We start from the raw sequence: 22957 nt of genomic DNA, 5'->3' as shown, positions 1-22957 counted from the left end.
CAGTTAGGGGTCAACTCTATTCCCTAATCCCTATACAGAACCTAACCCCTGGGGGCAGGAGGTACATTAGCATTGGATCTAGATCTGACATTGCAAAAAGTCTTGTTCCCTTCCTTATAGGTGTTGACAGGGTCAAAACGATAAATTAACAGTATATGATTTAGCTTTATAACATTGAATGATCTAAATCCAATACTTAGAATGCATCTGATTGACGAAACGCTGTGGTGACCATGGTCGCTGACATTTTATCTACCCAAACGCATCTTAGTCAAACATTCGTACTAAACCACGGCCTCGGCTATAAACAAGGGTAAAATTAAAACGTGACTCGTGTAGTTATTTCAGTAATATAACAATAATAAAACCTAAGTACCAAGACCTAGTCTCAAACTTTGCGATTGGGAAACGTAACGTTGACGTGTGCGAAGTACTGATTGATTTAATGTCAGAATGGAGACTTGGAACGCATAATGTTGCGTTCCAAACCTAAGCTCACGTGACTTCCTAGTTATTTTTATTTATGTGCCACTGCCAAGGGGGGCTTACTGCATGGTATGGCGGGAATACCACCTGATAGTTGGCAGCCGTCGCACATATATTTGGAGACTAGGTGAGGATACTTAACTTATACAGATACATTCTGATAGCGATGATGTCACTGTTATGTCTTTTTTTTTTTTTTTTTTTTATCCGCAGCATGGGTTCGGTTGTGTTGGAGCTGTACTGGCTTCACGCGCCCAGGACTTGCAGGAACTTCGCAGAACTGGCCAGAAGAGGCTATTATAATGGGACCAAGTTTCACCGCATAATTAAGGACTTTATGGTGCAAGGAGGGGATCCCACAGGAACTGGTTAGTATTCCTTACTTAGTTCATACCGATCGGGATATGATAAATCGTTCTCTGTATAAAAGTGGAGAGGGAAGATGACTACAGTATAGTAAATTAGTTTATAGTATTCCCATGATCAGTTTATTACGGCCAGGTTAAAGTTATATCATCTGCATAATCGTTTCGTAGCAAATTTTGAAAACCGTTCTGATTTCACTAGCAAATGTCTATAGAAATATTGTTTCAAATCCACATGTTTTATGCTACACCTAGGGTTTCCATCTGTCCCTCACAAATATACTAGACAGCCAACATATAAGAAGGGGAGGATGACGACTTCTCTCTCTTTTCTCTCTCTTTTCTCTCTCTCTCTTTTCTCTCTTTTCTCTCTCTCTCTTTTCTCTCTCTCTCTCTTTTCTCTCTCTCTCTCTTTTCTCTCTCTCTCTCTCTTTTCTCTCTCTCTTTTCTCTCTCTCTTTTCTCTCTCTCTTTTCTCTCTCTCTCTCTCTTTTCTCTCTCTCTCTCTCTCTTTTCTCTCTCTCTCTTTTCTCTCTCTCTCTCTTTTCTCTCTCTCTCTCTTTTCTCTCTCTCTCTCTCTTTTCTCTCTCTCTCTCTCTTTTCTCTCTCTCTCTCTCTTTCGTCTCTCTCTCTCTCTATTCTCTCTCTCTCTCTCTTTTCTCTCTCTATCTCTCTTTTCTCTCTCTCTCTCTCTTTTCTCTTTCTCTCTCTCTCTTTTCTCTCTCTCTCTCTTTTCTCTTTCTCTCTCTCTTTTCTCTCTCTCTCTCTTTTCTCTCTCTCTCTCTTTTCTCTCTCTCTCTCTTTTCTCTCTCTCTCTCTTTTCTCTCTCTCTCTCTCTTTTCTCTCTCTCTCTCTCTTTTCTCTCTCTCTCTTTTTTCTCTCTTTTCTCTCTTTTTTCTCTCTTTTCTCTCTTTTTTCTCTCTTTTCTCTCTTTTCTCTCTTTTCTCTCTTTTCTCTCTTTTCTCTCTTTTCTCTCTCTCTCTCTTTTCTCTCTCTCTCTCTCTTTTCTCTCTCTCTCTCTCTTTTCTCTCTCTCTCTCTCTTTTCTCTCTCTCTCTCTTTTCTCTCTCTCTCTCTTTTCTCTCTCTCTCTCTCTTTTCTCTCTCTCTCTCTCTTTTCTCTCTCTCTCTCTCTTTTCTCTCTCTCTCTCTCTTTTCTCTCTCTCTCTCTCTTTTCTCTCTCTTTCTCTCTCTTTTCTCTCTCTTTCTCTCTCTTTCTCTCTCTTTTCTCTCTCTTTTCTCTCTCTTTTCTCTCTCTTTTTCTCTCTCTTTTCTCTCTTTTTCTCTCTCTTTTCTCTCTCTTTCTCTCTTTTTCCCTCTTTCTCTCTTTTTCCCTCTTTCTCTCTTTTTCCCTCTTTCTCTCTTTTTCCCTCTTTCTCTCTTTTTCCCTCTTTCTCTCTTTTTCCCTCTTTCTCTTTTTTTCTCTCTCTCTCTCTTTTTTTCTCTCTCTCTCTCTTTTTTTCTCTTTCTCTCTCTTTTTCCCTCTTTCTCTCTCTTTTTCCCTCTTTCTCTCTTTTTCCCTCTTTCTCTCTTTTTTTCTCTCTCTCTCTTTTTCTCTCTCTCTCTCTTTTTCTCTCTCTTTTTCTCTCTTTTTCTCTCTCTTTCTCTCTCTTTCTCTCTCTTTTTCTCTCTCTTTCTCTCTTTTTCTCTCTCTTTCTCTCTTTTTCTCTCTCTTTTTCTCTCTCTTTTTCTCTTTCTTTCTCTCTCTTTCTTTCTCTCTCTTTCTCTCTCTTTCTTTCTCTCTCTTTCTTTCTCTCTCTTTCTTTCTCTCTCTTTCTTTCTCTCTCTTTCTTTCTCTCTCTTTCTTTCTCTCTCTTTCTTTCTCTCTCTTTCTTTCTCTCTCTTTCTTTCTCTCTCTTTCTTTCTCTCTCTTTCTTTCTCTCTCTTTCTTTCTCTCTCTTTCTTTCTCTCTCTTTCTTTCTCTCTCTTTCTTTCTCTCTCTTTCTCTCTCTTTCTTTCTCTCTCTTTCTTTCTCTCTCTTTCTTTCTCTCTCTTTCTTTCTCTCTCTTTCTCTCTCTTTCTCTCTCTTTCTCTCTCTTTCTCTCTCTTTCTCTCTCTTTCTCTCTCTTTCTCTCTCTTTCTCTCTCTTTCTCTCTCTTTCTCTCTCTTTCTCTCTCTTTCTCTTTCTTTCTCTTTTTTTTTTTTTTTTTTCTCTCTCTTTCGCAGTTAACCCCAGACAGGAGTGGGTGCAAGAACCATAGGGGAATTACAAAACAAATAAATACAACAAATAAGTACACACACAATTTTATATATATATATATATATATATATATATATATATATATATATATATATATATATATATATATATATATATACCCACACACCCCCAGAGTTCTGCACACACTATCACTATAGGTAATTTGCCCGAGGTGCATCAAAAGTAAACAATAAGGCAGGAGAAAGGATGCACTCTCCGGGTCTTGCAGTATAGTAATTTAATACAAATAGTAAAGTTTCGGGGTAATTAGCCCCGTCCTCAGACCATGTTAAAAACCAACTAAACAGTGAAATAAACTTACCCTCCAAGTGCAAGCAACGAAACCGGAAGCAACCATGGCGACCTCCCAGCACCACTGCGCAGGTCCGGAGGTTGTCATGGTAACCGGTAGTCGCGTCCCTCTTCTAACCAGAGCGTAAGATCTGGAGCTAGCAGGCCCGCCCATCTGCACTGAGTTACAGTGCCAAAGGTTGCCATGGGAGCCGGATGATGCTTCCTAAACAAAACAAATACGGCAACACAATATAAGACTTAGCGGTTGCCATTAATATACAAAGGATGCATGTACAGAAAAAAAGCAGACAAAGTAGTGGAGACAAGAGAGAGTGTTGAAACAAAGAATAGCATCTAATCACATAGCAATATATATTTACATTACTGGAAGGCATTTAATAAATACAATATAAAGGAAATGGCATTAAAGGCAAACCCTAATATTATAGTTGGACAATGGATGAGATACACAACGTATTCAGTGGTACAGGTCACCCTGTGTTTGACTGTAAATTTTTGATTAGTATGAGGGTGTTCAAAAAATTTTTTGGTACTCAAATCATTACAGGTCGTACATCCTAGACACTTATAGCAACCCCACTTCGGAAGGTTAAGCCATTTTTTTTTTTTTTTTGTAGCATCCAGTAGGATCCACTTTAACAAGAATGTCCTGAACAGATCTTGATTTTCTAAAGCTCACTCTAGGTGGTCCCATAATAGAAAAGGGAGGCTGTGGTCAGAATGCACAATATTCCAATGAGTCCATGGATTTCATCCTTGTGGGCTATTGCCTTCTGGTCAGCAGGAGGAGGCAAAGAGCACCACAGCAGATATATATATATATATATATATATTTTCTCCTCCCTTCCCTCCCAATCCAGTCATTCTCTTTGCCTGTGTTAGCGATAGGAAGAGGTAAAGTGAGGTGTTAGTTTAGAATTTTCAATCAAGAGTTTATTTTTTAAAGTAGTGCCACTGAGTGCTACTTTGTGCTGGGGTGTAGCCTAGACCAGATCAGTCTCTTCAGTATAAAAAGAGAAGCATTTGGTGGCTTTGAAGTTATAGGAACTGGTGGGACATAATTCTCACTGCGCCTCCTATACATGTTTGCTGCCCCAATCTAGATAGCCTAAGCACTTTTAACTCAAGCTGATCTTTGTCAACAGGGCTATGGGAGGGAGAGGACCTCTGAACACCTCCTGGACTGCCATGCTGTCGCACAGCGTTCCAGGTAAGTGCTAACTTTCTTATTTCTTGGGACACATCCTCTCAGAACAAAGTAAGCACGACAGTTCATACACAAAGGGCTGTGATAAAAGGCTCTTATTGTGCTGAGACACTGGTCTTTTTGGGAGAGTACTGTTTTAATGGCTGGGACTGGAAAACGGACAGCTTTATTTTACTGTCTAAAAAGCATTGTTTTAATACAGTTGCAGTCCGGTCAATGTCTAGCTTTATTATGTTTTTGCACACTTGCTAGCGTTACTCTACCCTCCAAATGACAGTTTTTAATGTTAATCTGGAGCGATTACATGAAGCCTTTATTTGCTCAGAAAGCAATATTCAGTGCTATGGGGACGACTATATTTTTACTTTTTTTGCTGCCCGGGAGTTTAAGCACCCCACGCCCACAATGGGCAGAGCCTTGGTGCGTAGGTCTTTCTGACGACTCCATTTTACTCAGCCTGAGAGTTAGTTTAATACGCCCACGATGGGCGGAGAAAGGCTACGCTTTGTCGCTCCAGGACAGTTTGCGCGCCTTTTTGTATTTCAGTCCCGGTTAACGTTGTGACAGACAATACATATGTTGTGAAGAAATGTGTGGTGTTTTCATCTGCTGTGGTTAATTCAGCAGAGGCTTGTGTGTGTTTATTAAAAATTTGCAGGGGTCGTTGTCTGCTGTCTGTGGTTGAAAGGAACAGTGGCAGAGTGGTAAAGGAGTTAGACTTTTTAACTCCCTTACGTTGGCCATCTAGGAGGAACGACTGTAGCAATTTATAGTATGATAATGCTCGTTTTGGTTTCCTATTTAAAGGCACAGTACCACCCTACTTTTAGTTGCACATGTAGTTGTATAAGAAGCCCTACACCATATGTTTACTTTCTCTACTGTTAAATTACAAATGTGAGGTATTTGACACATTTAAAGAGACGGTAGCGTCTTTATAGGTTGATTTTGTTCAATGTATTCTGGATGTTTATATGTTAATTCATCCATCACGTCCTGAAGGGACTACAAAAAATGTTATTTTTGCATTTAATGTAATAGTACCGTTTTTTTTGTGGGGTTCCTTTTCTTTGATGCATTTTAGCTGTTTAAAGTATGTTACAGCTTTGTGCTTAAAATGGAACAAGTGCACTGATAGCATAGTTATTTTGGCCCACATGCGTTGCTCTGCGGTTCCTTGCCATTTTTTATGGATGGCGTGCACAAGACATGGTTGCTTTAGTGTTAATTGCATTGTCTTACCAGCAAGGTTCACATGTTACTTGGATATTTCTGACACAGAAATAAGTGAATTTAAAGTGACAGTAATGGTTTTTTTTGTGTTAATTATCTTAAAACATTTTTTTTTTCTTTTTTTTTTATGACGGAAAGTTTCTAGGGGTCCGTTGGTTAGCTAAGCCTCCTAGCAATCGGAGGGTGGGGAGTTTGAATCCAGCAGCAGCTGATTTTCCCCTTCACAGGACTCCATGCATTGACCATTGCAGTACCTCCAGGAACGGTGCGCTCCTCTCTAAAACACAGCCAGCTGTAGTAACGTAATGGTTAGCTTAACTGTCTAGCAAGCGGAAGGACTGCAGCTATTTTGCACCTTTTATGTGTGCTAGCAAGCTGTTTTAAAATTTTCCATTCCTTCCTTCTACTGTTGCAGGGGGGTGTATGCTATAGCGGATGCTATCAGGGATTCTTAGCAGACAGTTCCTAGGGTGAAAGGAGCTATTTCCACCTTGGCTAAATGAACTACTATCCCTTTTGAGGATACTCGTGCCTTCAAGACCCTAGGGAAATTAGAGGGTCTACTTAAGAGGTTTTTATGTTCATCAGTTGTCTTTGCAACTGGCGGCCTGCATTGTCACGGTTAAGTCTGCGGCTGCATATTGGTTTGCTGCCCTGGTAGAATCTCTTATGTCTGAGACTTCTTTGGAGAGATACAGGACAGAATTAAAGCTCTTAAATTGGCTAATTTCTTTGTTACGGATGCCTCTCGGCAGATTACCAAAGTGCCGACCAAGAATCTTGGTCTGCGGATGTATCATCTAAATCTTAGATTTTGACTATTCCTTACAGGGGAGGGACCCTGTTTGGGCCTGACCTGCAGGAGATTATTTCTGACATCATGGGAGGTAAGGGTCATTCCCTCCCTCAGGATAAAAAGATACAATCAGAGGGGTTGATAGAGTGATTTTCGTGCCTTTCGAATTTTTAAGGGAAACCCCCCGTTCTCTTCTTCTAAACAGGAAGGTGTCAATTCGCAAGCCATATCCACCAGGAGACCACACCTGTCTTGGACCAAGGGCAAGTCAGCATGAAGGGCAGACTGTCTTTCTTCATCCAAGCTTGGATATGGGATGTCTGAATCCCTGGGCATTAGAGATAGTATCTCAGGGATACAAGCTGGAATTCGGAAATTGACCTCCCAGAGGAAGGTTTCTTCTTTCTCCATTGTCTGTAGAAAATTGAGAGAGGCGTTCTTACGCTGTGTAAGAGACCTATCCTTAATGAGAGTAATTTGTCCCGTTCCAATTCAGGAGCAGGGACAGGGGTTGTATTCAAATCTGTTTGTGCTTCCCACAAAAGAGGGGATTTTCAGATCTATCTTAGGTCTCAAGAGTCTACACAAGTTTCTCAGAGTTCCATCTTTCAAGATGGAAGCTATTCGTACCATTCTTCTATTGATCCAGGAGGGTCAATTTATGTCTACCGTGGATCTAAAACATGCATATCTTCATGTTCCATATCTTCATGTTCTTATCCACAGACGTACATTTTCAGTTTTTGACTCTTACTTTCGGTCTGGTCACGGCACCCAGAATTTTCTAAGGGTTCTGGGGTCTCTGCTGGCGGTTCTAAGGCCGCGGGGCAGGCGCCTTATCTGGACGATATTCTGATCCAGGCTTCTTATCAGCTAGCAAAGTCTCATACCGACATTTGTTTTTATCTTTACTGAGGAAGGTAAACCTAGAAAAGACAATGGTTCCTTTCTTGGGACCTCTAATCGACTTTATGTCCATGAAAATCTTTTTGACAGAGGTCAGTAAATTAACAATTCTGAACACATACCGAGTTTTTTTTCAGACAACTCCTCGGCCGTCAGTGGCTCAATGCATGGAGGTAATTGGATTGATGGTAGCGGCAATGGACTTCATTGCTTTTGCTCGGTTTCATCTATAACCATGCTCAGTCAGTGGATTGGAGTTTAACAAATTTGTTTCCTCGAATGGATCTAGACCAGAGAGCAAGGGACTCTTCTATGGTGGTTGTCCCTGGATCATCTATCCCAGGGGACATGCTTCTGCAGACCCTCATGGGTGATAGTGACAACGGATGCCTGCCTGATAGGATGGGGAGCAGTCTGGAACTCTCTGAGGGCTCAGGGGGTATGGACTCGAACGGTGTCTCTACTTTCCATCAATTTCCTAGAGTTGAGAGCAATATTCAATGCTCTTCAGGCTTGGTCTCAGTTGGCTGCGGCCAAGTACATCAGATTCTGGTCGGGCATCAATTATCAGGGAGGAACAAGAGTTCCTTAGCAATGACAGAAGTAGCCATTATAATTCAGTGGGCGGAGGCTCACTCTTGTTTTTCTGTCGGCGATCCACTTCCAGGTGTGGAAAACTGGGAGTCAGATTTTCTGAGCAGACGGACTTTTCGTCCGGGAGAATGGGAACTTCATCCGGAGGTATTTGCCAACCTGATTCTCGGATGGGGCAGACCGGAGTTGGATCATATGTCGTCTCGTCAGAATGCCAAACTTGCGAGATACGGATCCCGGTCCAGGGGTCCCCAGTCCGAGCTGATAGATCACCCGGGTAAGGAGAGCAAATGGAGGGAACACTCCCTCCATTTGCTCTCCTTACCTGGGTGATTCTCATCGATCCTGCATTGTCTCGCAGGACTTGGGTTGCCGATCTGGTGGACATGTCATCTCAGCCACCGTGGAAACTCCCATTGATGACTTTCTCATTCTGGGACCTTTCCATCATCCGAATCTAGTTTCTCTACAGCTATTGGCTTGGAGATTGAATGATTAAATTTCTCCAAGCGAGGGTTTTCTGATTCGGTCATTGTTACCTTGTTTCAGGCATGTTAGCCTGTTCCTGGAACTGGTGCGAATCCAGGGGCTACTCATGGAGTAGGGTTAGGATTCCCAGGTTTTTGTCTCTTCTCCAAGAAGGATTGGAGAAAGGGTTGTCAGCAAGTTCCTTAAAGAGACAGATTTCTGCTTTGTCTATTTTGCTACACAAGCTTCTGGCAGACGTTCCAGATGTTCTATCTTTTTGTCAGGCTCTGACTTGACTCAGGCCGTGTTTGGACCAATTGTTCCTTCTTGGAGTTTGAATTTCGTTCTTAAAAATTTGTTAAACTCCAATCCACTGACTGAGCATGGTTATTATCTTGGAAAGTTTTATCTTTGATTGCTATTTCTTCTGCTCGCAGAGTTTCTGAGCTTTCCGCATTACGATGTGATTCTCCTCATCTTATTTTGCATTCCGATAAGGTGGTGTTGCGTACCATACCTGGTTTTCTTCCTAAGGTTGTTTCTAATAAGAACATTAATCAGGAACTTGTTGTTGTTCCTTCCTTGTGTCCTAATCCTCCTAAGAAGGAGTGGCTGTTACATACTTTGGATGTGGTCCGTGCTTTAAAGTTTTACTTACAGGCAACTAAGGATTTCGTCAATCATCTTCCCTGTTCATTGTATTTTGTGGGAAGCGTAGGGGTCAGAAAGCTACGGCTACCTCTCATTTTGGCTGAAGAGTATCATCCGGTTTGCATATGAGACTGCTGAACAGCAGCCTCCTACACGAATTACGGCTCATTCCACTAGAGCTGTGGCTTCCTCATGGGCATTCAAAAATGATGCTTCTGTTGAACAGATTTGCAAAGCTGCAACTTGGTCGTCTCTTCACACTTTTTCCAAATTTTACAAATTTGATACTTTTGCCTCGTCTGAGGCTGTTTTTGGCAGGAAAGTTCTTCAAGCAGTGGTGCCTTCCGTTTAGGTTCCCTGTCTTGTCCCTCCCGTTTCATCCGTGTACTGTAGCTTTGGTATTGTATCCCACAATTAAGGATGAAATCCGTGGACTCATCGTATCTTGTAAAAGAAACGGAAATTTATGCTTACCTGATAAATTTATTTCTTTTACGATACGATGAGTCCACGGCCCACCCTGTTTTTACAAGACAGGTCTTTTTATTTTTGCTAAACTTCAGTCACCTCTGCACCTTGGCTTTTCCTTTCTCTTCCTAATTTCGGTCGAATGACTGTAGTGGGAGGGAAGGGAGGAGCTATATATACAGCTCTGCTGTGGTGCTCTTTGCCTCCTCCTGCTGACCAGGAGGTGATATCCCACAAGTAAGGATGAAATCCGTGGACTCATCGTATCGTAAAAGAAATAAATTTATCAGGTAAGCATTAATTTCCTTTTTTTTTTTAAATATCACCTCCCTTCCCTTCCAACCCAGTCATTCTCTTTGCCTATGTCAAGAGTTTATTATTTTTTAAAGTAGTACAAGATTGTGCTGCTTTTGTCCTGGGGTGTAGCCGTAGTCCATATCAGTCTCTCCAGTAGAGCAGTGGTGGCTTTAGAGCAATGGGAACTTTTGGGACATAACTTCTTTCTCACTGCGCCTCCCATCCTGATGCTGCCCTAACTCTGAAAAACTGAGAGATCTTACTCGGTCCTTTCTTTTTTTTTTTTTTTTGTTGCAGGTCCATGTGAGGGAGATGACCTCTCAAACCTGGGAGCTGCCTTGCTGTCAGGCAGAATATGAGGTAAGTGCTGACTTTTAAATTTCTGGGATTAACAGAACTCAGAAAAAGTTGGGCACCTTATTTCATAAGAGGGACATGTAAGGAAGCCTTTATTAAAGTTGGGCACTTTATATTTTGGCATACATTCTCCTTTGTACTCAGGAGACATTATGGGGACAGCATAGATGCAGGCACTGGGGCAGGTAATTAATTTGGCGGTGTTTACATCTCCCGGCGTTTACTTAACAAATGGTCCGACCAGAAGATCTTTGTATTGGCCACGCCCACGATGGGCGGTACAAGAGGAGGCGGCAATTGTGTTGCGCACCTTTTTCCTCTCACTTCCTAACAACGGAAGGTGAAGTTCTTATGCTGGTTTCTATTAAGCATCTCACAATATGCGCGTTTAGTCAGACGGTCTTCTACTGCTGTTGCGAGTTCCGGATCTGTCAGTGTGGGAACGGCTCCTGCTCAGAGGGTTCAACGGTCAGGTAGGCACCTGTAGAGGTGCTCTGCAGTGTTAGTTAAGACTTCTGTCCTGTCTAGCTTTAATAAATAAGTTAAAGAAAAAAAGTTACCGTTTAAAATTTTAAAGGGACAGTAACTTTTTTTTTTTTTTTTGTATGCTTTGATTTTCTTAACATTTATACTTTTTATGAAAAAATTTTTTGTTTGTGAATCAGAATGGACCAAGAGGCCTTACAAGGTGTCACCTTGTTCTTTGTTTTGATGCCAATGTGGAACCTCCAATCCCTTTCTGTTCCTCATGCATTGAGGGATAGACTTTTTTTCTGAGGCAACCTTTTCAAAAGAGGATGTTGTTCAGGAATCCAATGACAATGTTCAATTTATGCCGCAGCTTTCTCCACAAGCGTTCCAAATTTTACCGCCCTCACATGCAGTGCCCTGTGCTTCATATCTCCTTCTGGGGGTTACTTTACAAGACATTACTTCTCTCGGGTCTTCTGCAGTTTCAGATGCGTTGTCTGCTTTTCCAATGTTGCAGGGAAAACGTAAGAGGAAAATCAGAGATTCAGTAAGCAAGGTTTCTAACGCAGTTGTTGCTATTGCGGATGCCCCCTCCCAGAAGTCTGAGGAGGGGGATACAGTAATGGCATCTGAAGGTGAAATTTCAGATTCTGACAGTGTAATCCCTCTTACTGATACTGAAGTGATATTCTTCAGGTTTAAGCTAGAACACCTCTGCTACTAAAGGAGGTTTTAGCTACATTGGACGACAACGACTCCACGATCGTTATTAATCCTAAGAAATCCAGTAAGCTTAACAAATATTTTGAGGTCCCTTCCTCAATAGATGTTTTTCCGGTACCAAACCGAGCTTCTGAAACCATTACTAAGGAGTGGGAGAGACCGGGTTTCCCTTTTTCTCCATCTCCTATATGTAAAAAGATGTTCCCCATAGCCGACTCTGTCAAGGAGGCTTGGCAAACAGTTCCCAAGGTGGAAGGAGCGGTTTCCACTCTTGCTAAGAGAACTACTATGCCCATAGAGGATAGTTATGCAACCAGCTGTGTGCATTGCTACCGTCACCAGTGTGGCAGCATATTGGTTTGATGCGTTGTCTGATGCTATTAGGACAAACTCCCCTGGATGAGATCCAGGATAGGATAAAAGCTCTTAAATTAGCTAATTCCTTTATTGCGGGGGCTTCCCTTAAAGTTATCGAACTGGGAGCAAAGATTTCAGGTTTCTCTGTTCTAGCTCGCAGAGCCTTATGGTTATAGCCTTGGTCTGCAGATGTATCCTCTAAGTCTAAGCTTTTAGCGATTCCTTACAAGGGGAAGACCTTGTTTGGACCTGGCTTGACGGAAATAATCTCTGATATTACGGGAGGTAAGGGTCATCTTCTCCCGCAGGATAAGAGAAACAACCAAAAGGGACATCAGAGCAATTTTCGTTCCTTTTGAAATTTCAAGGGAAATTCTTCCTCTTCTGCTTCCAAGCAGAAACAGTCTAAAACTTCATGGAGACCCAGTCAGTCTTGGAATAAGGGTAAACAATCCAAGAAGCCTGCTATTGAATCAAAGACAGCATGAAGGCCATGCCCCCGATCTGGGACCGTATCTTGTAGGGGGCAGACTTTCCTTCTTCGCTTAGGCTTGGGTTCGAGATGTCCTGGATCCCTGGGCAGTAGACATAGTGTCACAGGGATACAAACTAGAGTTCAAAGGTTTTCCTCCCAGAGGCAGGTTTCTGCTTTCAAGATTATCTGTAGACCAGACAAAAAGAGAGGCGTTATTACACTGTAAGAGACCTCTCCGACCTGGGAGTGATAGTTCCTGTTCCGACACAGGAAGAGGGTCTGGTATTTTATTCCAATCTGTTCGTGGTTCCCAAAAAAGAGGGAACCTTCAGACCAATTTTAGATCTCGAGTCTAAACAAATTCCTCAGAGTACCGTCCTTCTAGATGGAAACTATTCGTTCCATTCTCCCTTTGGTCCAGGAGGGTCAATTTACAACAGTGGATTTAAAGGTTGCATACCTGCATGTTCCTATTCAGAAGGATCATCACAAGTTTCTGAGGTTTGCCTTTCTAGACAAACACTTCCAATTCGTGGCTCTTCCCTTCGGTCTTGCCAGAGCTCCCAGATTTTTCTCAAAAGTTTTGGGATCACTGTTGGCGGTGCTTCAGTTACGAGGCATTGCATTGGCGCCCTATCTGGACGACATCCTGTTCCAGGCACCATCCTTACAACAAACGAGATCCCACACGTAAATGTTTTCCTTCCTGCAATCTCACAGTTGGAAGGTAAATTTGGAAAAGAGCTCCTTAGTTCCAAATACAAGGCTATCTTTCTTAGGAACAATAATAGATTCCCTATCAATGAAGATTTTTCTGACAGGAAATCAAAGATTTTCGATACTTGTCTAGCTCTGCAGTCCACTCCTCGGCCATCAGTGGCTCAGTGTATGAAGGTAATCGTGCTGATTGTGGCGGCAATGGATATCATCCTGTTTGCTCGGCTCCACCTCAGACCTCTGCAGCTAAACATGCTCAGGCAATGGAACGGAGATTATGCAGACTTGTCTCCTCGAATACTACTGGAGCAGGAGACGAGGGATTCTCTTCAATGGTGGTTGTCTCTGGATCATCTTTCCCAGGGAACCTGCTTTCGCAGACCATCTTGGGGTGATTGACAACAGACTCCAGCCTTCTAGGATGGGGAGCAGTCTGGCGCTCCCTAAAGGCTCAGGGAGTTTGGACTCAGTCAGAGTCTGTTCTACCTATAAACATTCTGGAGCTGAGTGCGATCTTCAATACTCTTCTGGCCTGGCCCCAGTTAGCCTCGGCCAAGTTTCTCAGGTTCCAGTCGGACAACACAACTTCAGTGACTTAAATCAATCATCAGGGAGGAACGAGGAGTTCCTTAGCGATGACAGAGGTAACCAAAATAATTCAGTGGGCGGAAACCCACTCTTGCTGTCTGTCGGGGATCCACATCCCAGGGGTGGACAACTGGGAGGCGGACTTCCTGAGCAGGCAGACCTTTCATCCAGGGGAGTGGGAACTCCATCCGAAAGTGTTTTCCAGCCTGATTCTCAAATGGGGTCAGCCGGAATTGGATCTCATGGCATCTCGACAGAATGCCAAGCTTCCGAGGTATGGGTCGAGGTCCAGGGACCCTCAGGCGGTACTGATAGAAGCCCTGGCGGTACCTTGGACCTTTAGTCTAGCATACCTATTTCCTCAGTTTGCTCTTCTTCCTCGTGTCATTGCTCGAATCAAGCAGGAGAGGGCCTCTGTGATTCTCATTGCACCGGCTTGGCCTTGCAGGATTTGGTATGCAGATCTGGTGGACATGTCATTTCTGCCACCTTGGAGACTTCCGTTGAGGAAGGACCTTCTAATTCAAGGGCCCTTCCTTCACCCAAATCTAGTTTCTCTGAAGCTAACTGCTTGGAGATTTAACGCTTAATTTTATCCAAGCGGGGCTTTTCAGAATCGGGAATCCAGACATGGGGAATCCAGTTGCTCAATGTGCCTAGAGGGATATGGCTGCACCTCAGACTAGGCCCACAATAGGCCGAAACGTACGTCTGGGGTTTTGCGGTTTCTATCGTTCAGAGAGGGATTGCCTGGTATTTCGGGGCTGGACTGTACTGTGAAGTCCGGATCAGACTGATATGCTTCAGGAAAGTTCTTCTCTGTGAAAGGCACATGTTGAGCAAAAAGAGGCTGCTTCTTGGGTGGTAACTAGCCATAGAACAAGCTATTATGCTATTGTTCGTTCCCAGGTTGTGCGCTTCTCTCTTTTTATTTATGCAATATTATAATCGTCCTCCTATTGAGGTGATTTCTGCTAAAGTCCTTATCATAGCTTGACTTATGTAGCATATATATATATATTTCTTAGTGATCTTAGGACTCTAAGATGTTACCTATATTATGTAGATGTACTCCATATTATCTCTCTCTCATATTGAGATGATCCTGCTATTGTCTCTCTCCTCGTGTCTTGTCCTATGTATCACATATATTTATTAGTGTACTTAGTACCCTTAGAGGCTCAAAGTTAAAAAAAATGGTGCCGCTCCATCTGAGAAGGAGGCGGGATAAAAAATTGCAAAAAGATGAAGCGCGCTTCATCCACCATAAGGGAATAACAAACGCAGTTCTATTTCCTGCACCTACGGATTGTAAATCATACCTTAAAACGGATGCCAGAAGGAAGCAAACTCTCCCATAGGCAATACAGACATAAAATCGTATTACAGATTTTAACTGTCCCCTCATTCTCCTCTAATTCAAAACACGTAGGAATATGAACTGACAAGACTTAACGTGTCAAAAGCATTCATATACATAAGGGTTAGATAATTATTATATAAATGATCTGAACCACAAGATAGTTAACCCCTTCTATCCTGAAGTAGATTAACGCATAAATCTCCCCATTCACATTAAAAGTGCCTGCTCACTGCCAGAAAATGTCCTTAAGGTATTTGTGTCCCAAATTAAATACAGATAGGGCTGAATCCCTGCAGTGCCAGCCTCCTAGCCCCAGAAGACAAAAAGGCACATACCTATATATTCAGCTGTCCGGCAGGAGGACAGTTCACCCGGCATGAGAGGATGCCATTCCTCACAGAGACCTGAGGAAACAAGAAAAGACAGAGTAAAACCTACTCTGGCCTTTCACACTTAGGGTAGCAAACATGTTAGGAAAACACAGCAAGGGCTACCTTACAAGTTCCTTACTGCTCTGGAGCCAACACTGCCCTACTGAAGACACTAACGTGGAGAACGGCTACACCAAGGACTTGAGAAGTTCAGAGTAAACCTACTCTGTCATTCAAAATAATAAAATCTTGCTTGAAGTAAAAGAAATTCAATATCTTCAGACACCGAAAACTTCACCTCCTCCTTGCACCGCAGGCAAAGAGAATGACTGGGGGTTGTGGGTAGGGAAATGATACTTAACAGCTTTGCTGTGATGCTCTTTGCCTCCTCCTGCTGGCCAGGAGTGATATTCCCAATAGTAATTGATGATGATCCGTGGACTTGTGTCAAGAAATAAATACATTTATCAGGTAAGCATACATTTTTGTTTTTAAACACCCTGTCAGCTTTGCTCTATCTATGTAGGTCTATATGGCCTTCGGCTTTATTGCAAATGTGTTTCTCAGTAACAGGAGAAGATCCAGTGTTCTCTCTGCTTGTCTCTCTTCAATCATCAGCACACCCTTCAGTGTCGTAGTGCTTGATGGAATTTGGTCTCATGCCCCAAGGCAGAACATAGTGCGATCTGCGATCTCATCGCAGAAACTGGAGCCTGCCTGCAGAAAAAGAACGGATTTTTATTTTTTCCTGGCCAGTGCAGTGCTTTCAAGTTGACAATCGGCAAATTTTTAGTGCAGTACTTTGCAATTATTGGCTAAAGGCTGCTCTGCTCCTGAAATTAATATTGCATCTAAAATGTATCAATGTTACTTTTACCCGCCAGAACTCTGTGACTGTCTGCAACTGCGAGGTAAGTGTACTAGCTTTTCTATTACTGCAGCAGCTGTTTAAAACTCTGTGGTTGGTGTTGACTTGGGCAGTGAGTGCACTAATTCTGTATTATTGATTAGTGTGTTGATTGAATCGTGTTTTCACTGAGTGGGCACTGGGGCAGGCAGACACATAGTTCATAATGTTAAGAGGCTCACAGCCTGCAGTACCATCTTGTTGCAACTGAAGCCAGTTTTAGGGCTGCCAGTTAGGAGGGATCTGTCGGGGGAAATTGATTCAGGGGGCCCCAGCATCCTCAGACCTGAGGGATCCCCCTCCGGACTTGTGAGCGCAGCCCAAAGACAGGACAGGCTCCTAAACTTCCCAACAAATGAAGCAGATGAGGGAACTGAGCACTCTGTGTCCCTCCTACAGTGCCGGAGAGAGGAGGAGAGCAGGGAGTGTTAGAGGATTCGGAATACCATTTATTTTTAGCATACTCTGTCTGTACTGAGTGGACAGTCTGGGGCAGGCAGGCATGCACGTAGTTAATATAATAATATATGTTAAGAGGCTCAGGCTGGGGATGAAAGGGGGGCATCTCACATGTACTGCGTGCTTTCAAAACAGACTTCGGAACGGCAGTAACAAATTCTGGTTTTCATTTCTGGCTTTTCAAGAATTTTATTTTGTAATATTGCCGTTCCGAAGTCTGTTTTGAAAGCATGCAGTACATGTGAGATGCCCCCCTTTCATCCCCAGCCTGAGCCTCTTAACATATATTATTATATTAACTACGTGCGTGCCTGCCTGCCCCAGACTGTCCACTCAGTACAGACAGAGTATGCTAAAAATAAATGGTATTCCGAATCCTCTAACACTCCCTACTCTCCTCCTCTCTCCGGCACTGTAGGAGGGACACAGAGTGCTCAGTTCCCTCATCTGCTTCATTTGTTGGGAAGTTTAGGAGCCTGTCCTGTCTTTGGGCTGCGCTCACAAGTCCGGAGGGGGATCCCTCAGATCTGAGGATGCTGGGGCCCCCTGAATCCATTCCCCCCCCCCCCCCCCACAGATCCCTCCTAAACGGCAACCCTAAAACAGGCTTCAGTTGCAACAAGATGGTACTGTAGGCTGTGGCAAGGTGCTAAGGTATGAGACACGGACTGTTCGCTAAACTCAGATAACGTAGAGAGACCATGGTGATTATATATATATATATATATATATATATATATATATATATATATATATATATATATATATATATATATATATATATATATATATATATATATATATATATATATATATATATATATATATATATATATATATATATATATATATATATATATATATCCACATATATATCCACCCACCGAAATTGACGGCCAAAAATGGGCCTATCCCATTTCGGACGAAGGAGGGGAAAACTGGCCGAAAATTGCATCTTCTATGTAAAATTAAATTAACCCCTATGCCCCACGAAATCATCTCCTGGCAGACAGATAAGTGCGGCAGAGTGTGAGAAGGAACTTGCAGTGTCTGACTTTTATGACACTTGCCTGTGTAGAGCCAGCCATATAGTTACTTGTGGATCCTCCGGTCAGTGAGTGAAAGGCTAATACGTATATTTACCCTTATCTGGCTCCCTGTCTAACTGATTTTATTTCAAAAAGCAGCTCATTGAGTCCTGCAGGATGAGCTGCTTTTTCAAATAAAGTCACGATTAGACAGGGATCCAGATAAGGGTAAATATACATATGAGCCTTTCACACATTCACTGACCAGAGGATCCGTTGCAAGTGTCATAAATTTCACCTGACACTGCAAGATTAGGAGACTACTGTGTAAACAGAGCGGGCTGCAGCATGGTGTCTTTACAAGCAGCTGTCACCACCTCCTCCTGAGAACTGCACAACGAGCGGTTTGCCAGATAAGAGTGAATCCCATGTAGGAGCCGTTTGCACACTGACAGAACTGTAATTGTTTTGGCTACAATCCACAAGCAGTACACTTGTAATACCATCTCCTGCATTCCTCTGTGTGCCTCAGTACTGTGTCTTAATTCTTAAGCTCTTGCTGCCTGCTGATTTAGGATTGTGTCAAATGTTCAAAAGTATGGTGTGTGTATATGTATATGTATATGTGTGTATATATATATATATATATATATATATATATATATATATATATATATATATATATATATATATATATATATATATATATATATATATATATATATATATATATATATATATATATATATATATATATATATATATATATATATATATATATATATAATAGTCAGTAGGTGGAGCTGTCTGTGTTGCAGCAAAGATATGCAAGCCAAGCAAGCTGAAATTAATCAGTTTAACCAGACCTGAGCTATTGAGTAGCTTGCAAAGGAACAAGCTTTTCCTGTCTATAAATAAGTCCAGATTGGAATGCATAGAAAGAACTGTTTGCAGAAAAATGCAAGTAAATTCTGTGTTGTGTGTTTATTTTATTAGGTTTATAATGCTGTTTAGCAAATGTTTTTGTTAATTTAACTTAGTTTAATTATATATTCTGTGTTGTGTGATTATTTTATTAGGTTTATAATGCTGTTTAGCATTTAAAGTCTTCATTTCAAAGCTTTAAAAATAATGTATTAGGTGTTACTTATGCCAATTTTCAGAGGAGCCTGGAATCTAACTCCCTCACTTCCCATTGACTTACATTATAAACTGGTTTTCAATTTACAACGGTTTCGATTTACAACCATTCCTTCTGGAACATAACCCCGGCGTAAACTGAGGGCTGATATATAATATATATAATAAAAAGTCTTATATTAATAATAAAATTATAGAAAAAAAACATTTAAAATAATTTGGTGGAAAAAGTCATTTTCGGTTTTCGGCCAAGGGCATCCTGCATTTTCGGTTTCGGTCTAGAATTTTCATTTCGGTGCATCCCTAATATATATATATATATATCTCATATACTTACAGGGGGGTATGCAATGCATGAAGAGAGAGACCAGGGTGATATGATATGCAGGGGGGGGGTATGCATGAAGAGACCATGGTGATATTTATATGCAGGTGGGGGTATGCATGACATGAAGAGACCATGGTGATTCAGTTAAAGTCAACAACACTGCACTGCTGTGGTGAGCCATGAAGACATTTGTATGAATAATGCACCTTTTTTATTACTACTTCTATGTTAGACTATGTCTGCAGCTAATTTGCAATGCAATTTTCAACTACTGCACTATATTATAAAACTTTAAATATTGCTTATTCTACATTAAACTAACACGTTGCAATTGAACTGGTGCTTTAGTGTAACTGACAAATTTAAAATTAATTTTAATTTAAAAATGACCTTCAGAAAAATTTTCACTAAAAAAATCTCATCGCAGAAAGTGAAAAAAAGTTCTGCCTCCTGGGGTCTCATGTGTACCTGCATGGGCATTATTCAGTTTGCTTTTCCATTGGGACATATCCAACTATGTATGCTCTGTCCTTTTGAAAGGCGTTATCGGAACTGTATTAATAGACTCTTCATGCATGACTCTTTAGACCATTATGGGAGATGGTGTTTCTGATTCCAGCCTCTTAGGCTGTGGATCTATTTGGGACTCCTTAAGAGCTCTGGTATTTTTCTAAGAAATATGCTGGAATTGGGAGCTATCCACAACTCTAGTAGCGGGGCTTTCTATTAAGCTCTGTCCATTTTTTTTTTTCCTCAGTTCCCAATTCAATTAACATAATTTTGGTGGCTTACATCAGTCCTCAAGGAATAAGTAGGACTGATAAGGGGAGCCCCTTGCATTCTTCAGGGGTCAGAGTTCTTAGATTGTCCCTTTTTTAAGCCATCCTTATTCAAGAGTAGACGGCTGGGAAGCAGACTGTCTGATCAGACAGGTGTTTTTTCCAGGGGTGGGGGCACTTCTTCCTGAGATGTGTGGCGAATTAGTCCTCTCTTAGAGAGTTTTTCAGATAGGCAGTTTCTCTCTGGTCTAGGCGAATACATCAGGGACACGGCAGAAGTGTCTCTAGGTCTGGCACTCCTGTCTCTCTAATTTGAGTGTCTAGGTTTTCCTTGTAACAAGGTTTTTTTTCTCCTAGAGGACTTGGAGAGGGGTTGTCCAATAGTTCTCTATTAGGACAGATCTCTACCCTTTCGGTTTGGATGATGAGGTGTAGTGGTTAGTTCCACTGATACTGAGGCAGAAGGTTGTGGGTTGGAACACAGGTGAAACTTCTGCTTTTGCATGAAGGGGGACCTGAACAATCTTTTGCTCCTTCCTGGAGCCTTACTTTAGTTTCTCTCTGGATGAGGTTCATATAGGAGTTTAGACATTCTGTGACTACTTTCTTTTTGTCTGAGGGCTGTTTTTCATTTGACTTATGGTCAACTGGACAGCTGCCACCTAATGGATTACAGCTTTCTCTTCTGGAGATATCTAGTAGTCCTGGGCCCTTATGAACGAAGCCCTGGCTTGCCCTTTATTTTTATTTTATCAATCTTGATCTTTGGCCTCAGCGTAGGTTTCTTTTGGAGAGAAAGGTGGTTCAAGTGGTGGTGCCTTCACATTAGGTCCGCCTGCTTTTAATTCTCCCTCCCTGTCCTCTCTGGCTTAGGTATTGGTTTCCCAATAGTAATTAAATGGAATCGTGGACTCTCCATGCCGTTGGAAAGAAAACAAAATTTATGTTTACCTGATGATAAATTATCCCTTCCTGGCAAAGAGAGTCCACAATCCTCCCTTTTACAATTTAAAGGTGACATTTAATTTTATATAATCTTAAGGCACCTCTATTCCCCTAGAGTAAAAAGATTGCTTGGAGGGGAGAGGTGGGGAGGCCACTACACTACAGAAAAATTAGAATAAAAAAAAAATATCACACAATTTTTGGCAGACAGCTGCCTATACCTAAGAGATGGCGACACTAGTTTGGGAGGTTTTACATTGGCAGACTGTCTGCCAGTACCTTAGGTGGTAGTGACCAGTGGGGGGCGGGAGGCAAGGAAGAGAGCTGTTTGGGAGGGATACGGTAGGGAGCCATGGTTGGAGTATAATCTCTACACTAAAGCTAAAATTAACTTTACTATATTCCATGATTAAACCCTTCACTGCTCGAAATAAGTCTGGTACACATCTGCAGTTAGCGACCTTCTAATTTACTAAAAACCAATGGCAAAACGATGCATGTCTGCCATTTCTGAACAAAGGGGTCCCAGAGACGCTTTTACAATAATTTGTGCTATGATTACCCAAGCAATACGTATACCTTCTTAATGAGAAATCCAAAGTATTTGAAAGTTATTATTTTTTTTATAGCATTTGGTGGTGAAATGGTGGCATGGAATTATACCAAAATGGGTCTAGATCAATGGCTTGGGGTGTCTACTTAAATTTTTTTTTTATATATATAATTTCTTTTACAAAGATATGATGAGTACTTGTGGGATATAATCCTCCTGCTAACAGGAAGTGGCAAAGAGCACCACAGCAGAGCTGTTATATAGCTCCTCCCTTGACTCCTCCCCCCAGTCATTCTCTTTGCCTATGCTAGTAATAGGAAGGGTAAAGTGATAGTGGTGATAAAATGATGGTTTTAATTTCTTCAATCAAGATGTTTTTTTATTTTAAATGGTACCGGTGAGTACTATTTGATTTAGGGGGGATATGGAAGAAGACTTCCCCCTGAAATTGATTATCTTAGCAGCAGTTACTAAGATCAATTATGGTTCCCACAGATCTGAAGGTAATATGGGGAAATTCTTCAGTGTGGAGGACAGTCTCATGCAGCAGCATTTGAGGTATGTTTTCAGCCTTTTTCTTCTGAGGAGATTTAATATATCAGAACTGGCTGATTTGGTTCCTTATAGTGGGAACAGGGTAAGCAGTAGTCCTATATTTAATAAGGGTGTTACTGTTCTCCTGGGTGTTTTCTTCTAACATTTATGCAACTCAAAGGCAGCATAGAATCTTCAGTCCATTCCTCGGCCATCAGTGGCTCAGTGTATGGAAGTCATTGGATTAATGGTAGCAGCGATGGACATCGTCCCGTTTGCTCGCTTTCATCTCAGACCACTGCAGCTGTGCATGCTCAGACAGTGGAATGGGGATTATGCAAATTTATCTCCTCGGATAAATCTGGATCAAGAGACCAGAGAATCTCTTCTTTGGTGGTTGTCACAGGATCATCTGTCCCAGGGAATGTGCTTCCGCAGGCCATCATGGGTTATAGTGACAACGGACACCAGCCTCTTAGGCTGGGGTGCAGTCTGGAATTCCCTGAAGGCTCAGGGAACTTGGACTCCGATGGAGTCTCAATTACCAATCAATATTCTGGAACTGAGAGCAATATTCAACGCGCTTCAGGCGTGGCCTCAGTTGGCGCTGACTGTAGCATATATCAATCATCGGGGGGAACAAGGAGTTCTCTATCGATGATCCGATTGGCGGAGAATCACTCTTGCCATCTATCAGCAATCTATATCCCAGGAGTAGAGAACTGGGAAGCAGATTTTCTAAGTCGTCAGACTTTTCATCCGGGGGAGTGGGAACTCCATTCGGAGGTGTTTGCATCATTAACTCGACAATGGGGCACACCGGAATTGGATCTAATGGCATCTCGACAGAATGCCAAGCTTCCATGTTATGGGTCC

At 41.9% G+C, this 22957-nt stretch overlaps 1 protein-coding gene across 1 annotated transcript in view; it reads left to right on the top strand.

Moving 5' to 3' along the window:
* Positions 1–465: 465 nt before the first annotated feature.
* Positions 466–22957, top strand: part of PPIL1 (peptidylprolyl isomerase like 1) — a 29280-nt gene continuing 6788 nt past the window's right edge. The window contains exons 1-2 of the mRNA XM_053706912.1: positions 466–613; positions 700–854. Of these exons, the coding sequence (XP_053562887.1) occupies positions 558–613; positions 700–854 (211 nt within the window). The 5' untranslated portion in view covers positions 466–557. The remainder of the gene's footprint in view (positions 614–699; positions 855–22957) is intronic.

This window comes from Bombina bombina, chromosome 3 (genome assembly GCF_027579735.1).
Source record: "Bombina bombina isolate aBomBom1 chromosome 3, aBomBom1.pri, whole genome shotgun sequence".
Classification (NCBI taxonomy): domain Eukaryota; kingdom Metazoa; phylum Chordata; class Amphibia; order Anura; family Bombinatoridae; genus Bombina; species Bombina bombina.
The sequence above is the reverse complement of the archived record's forward strand: the minus strand, read 5'-3'. Positions and strand labels throughout refer to the sequence as shown.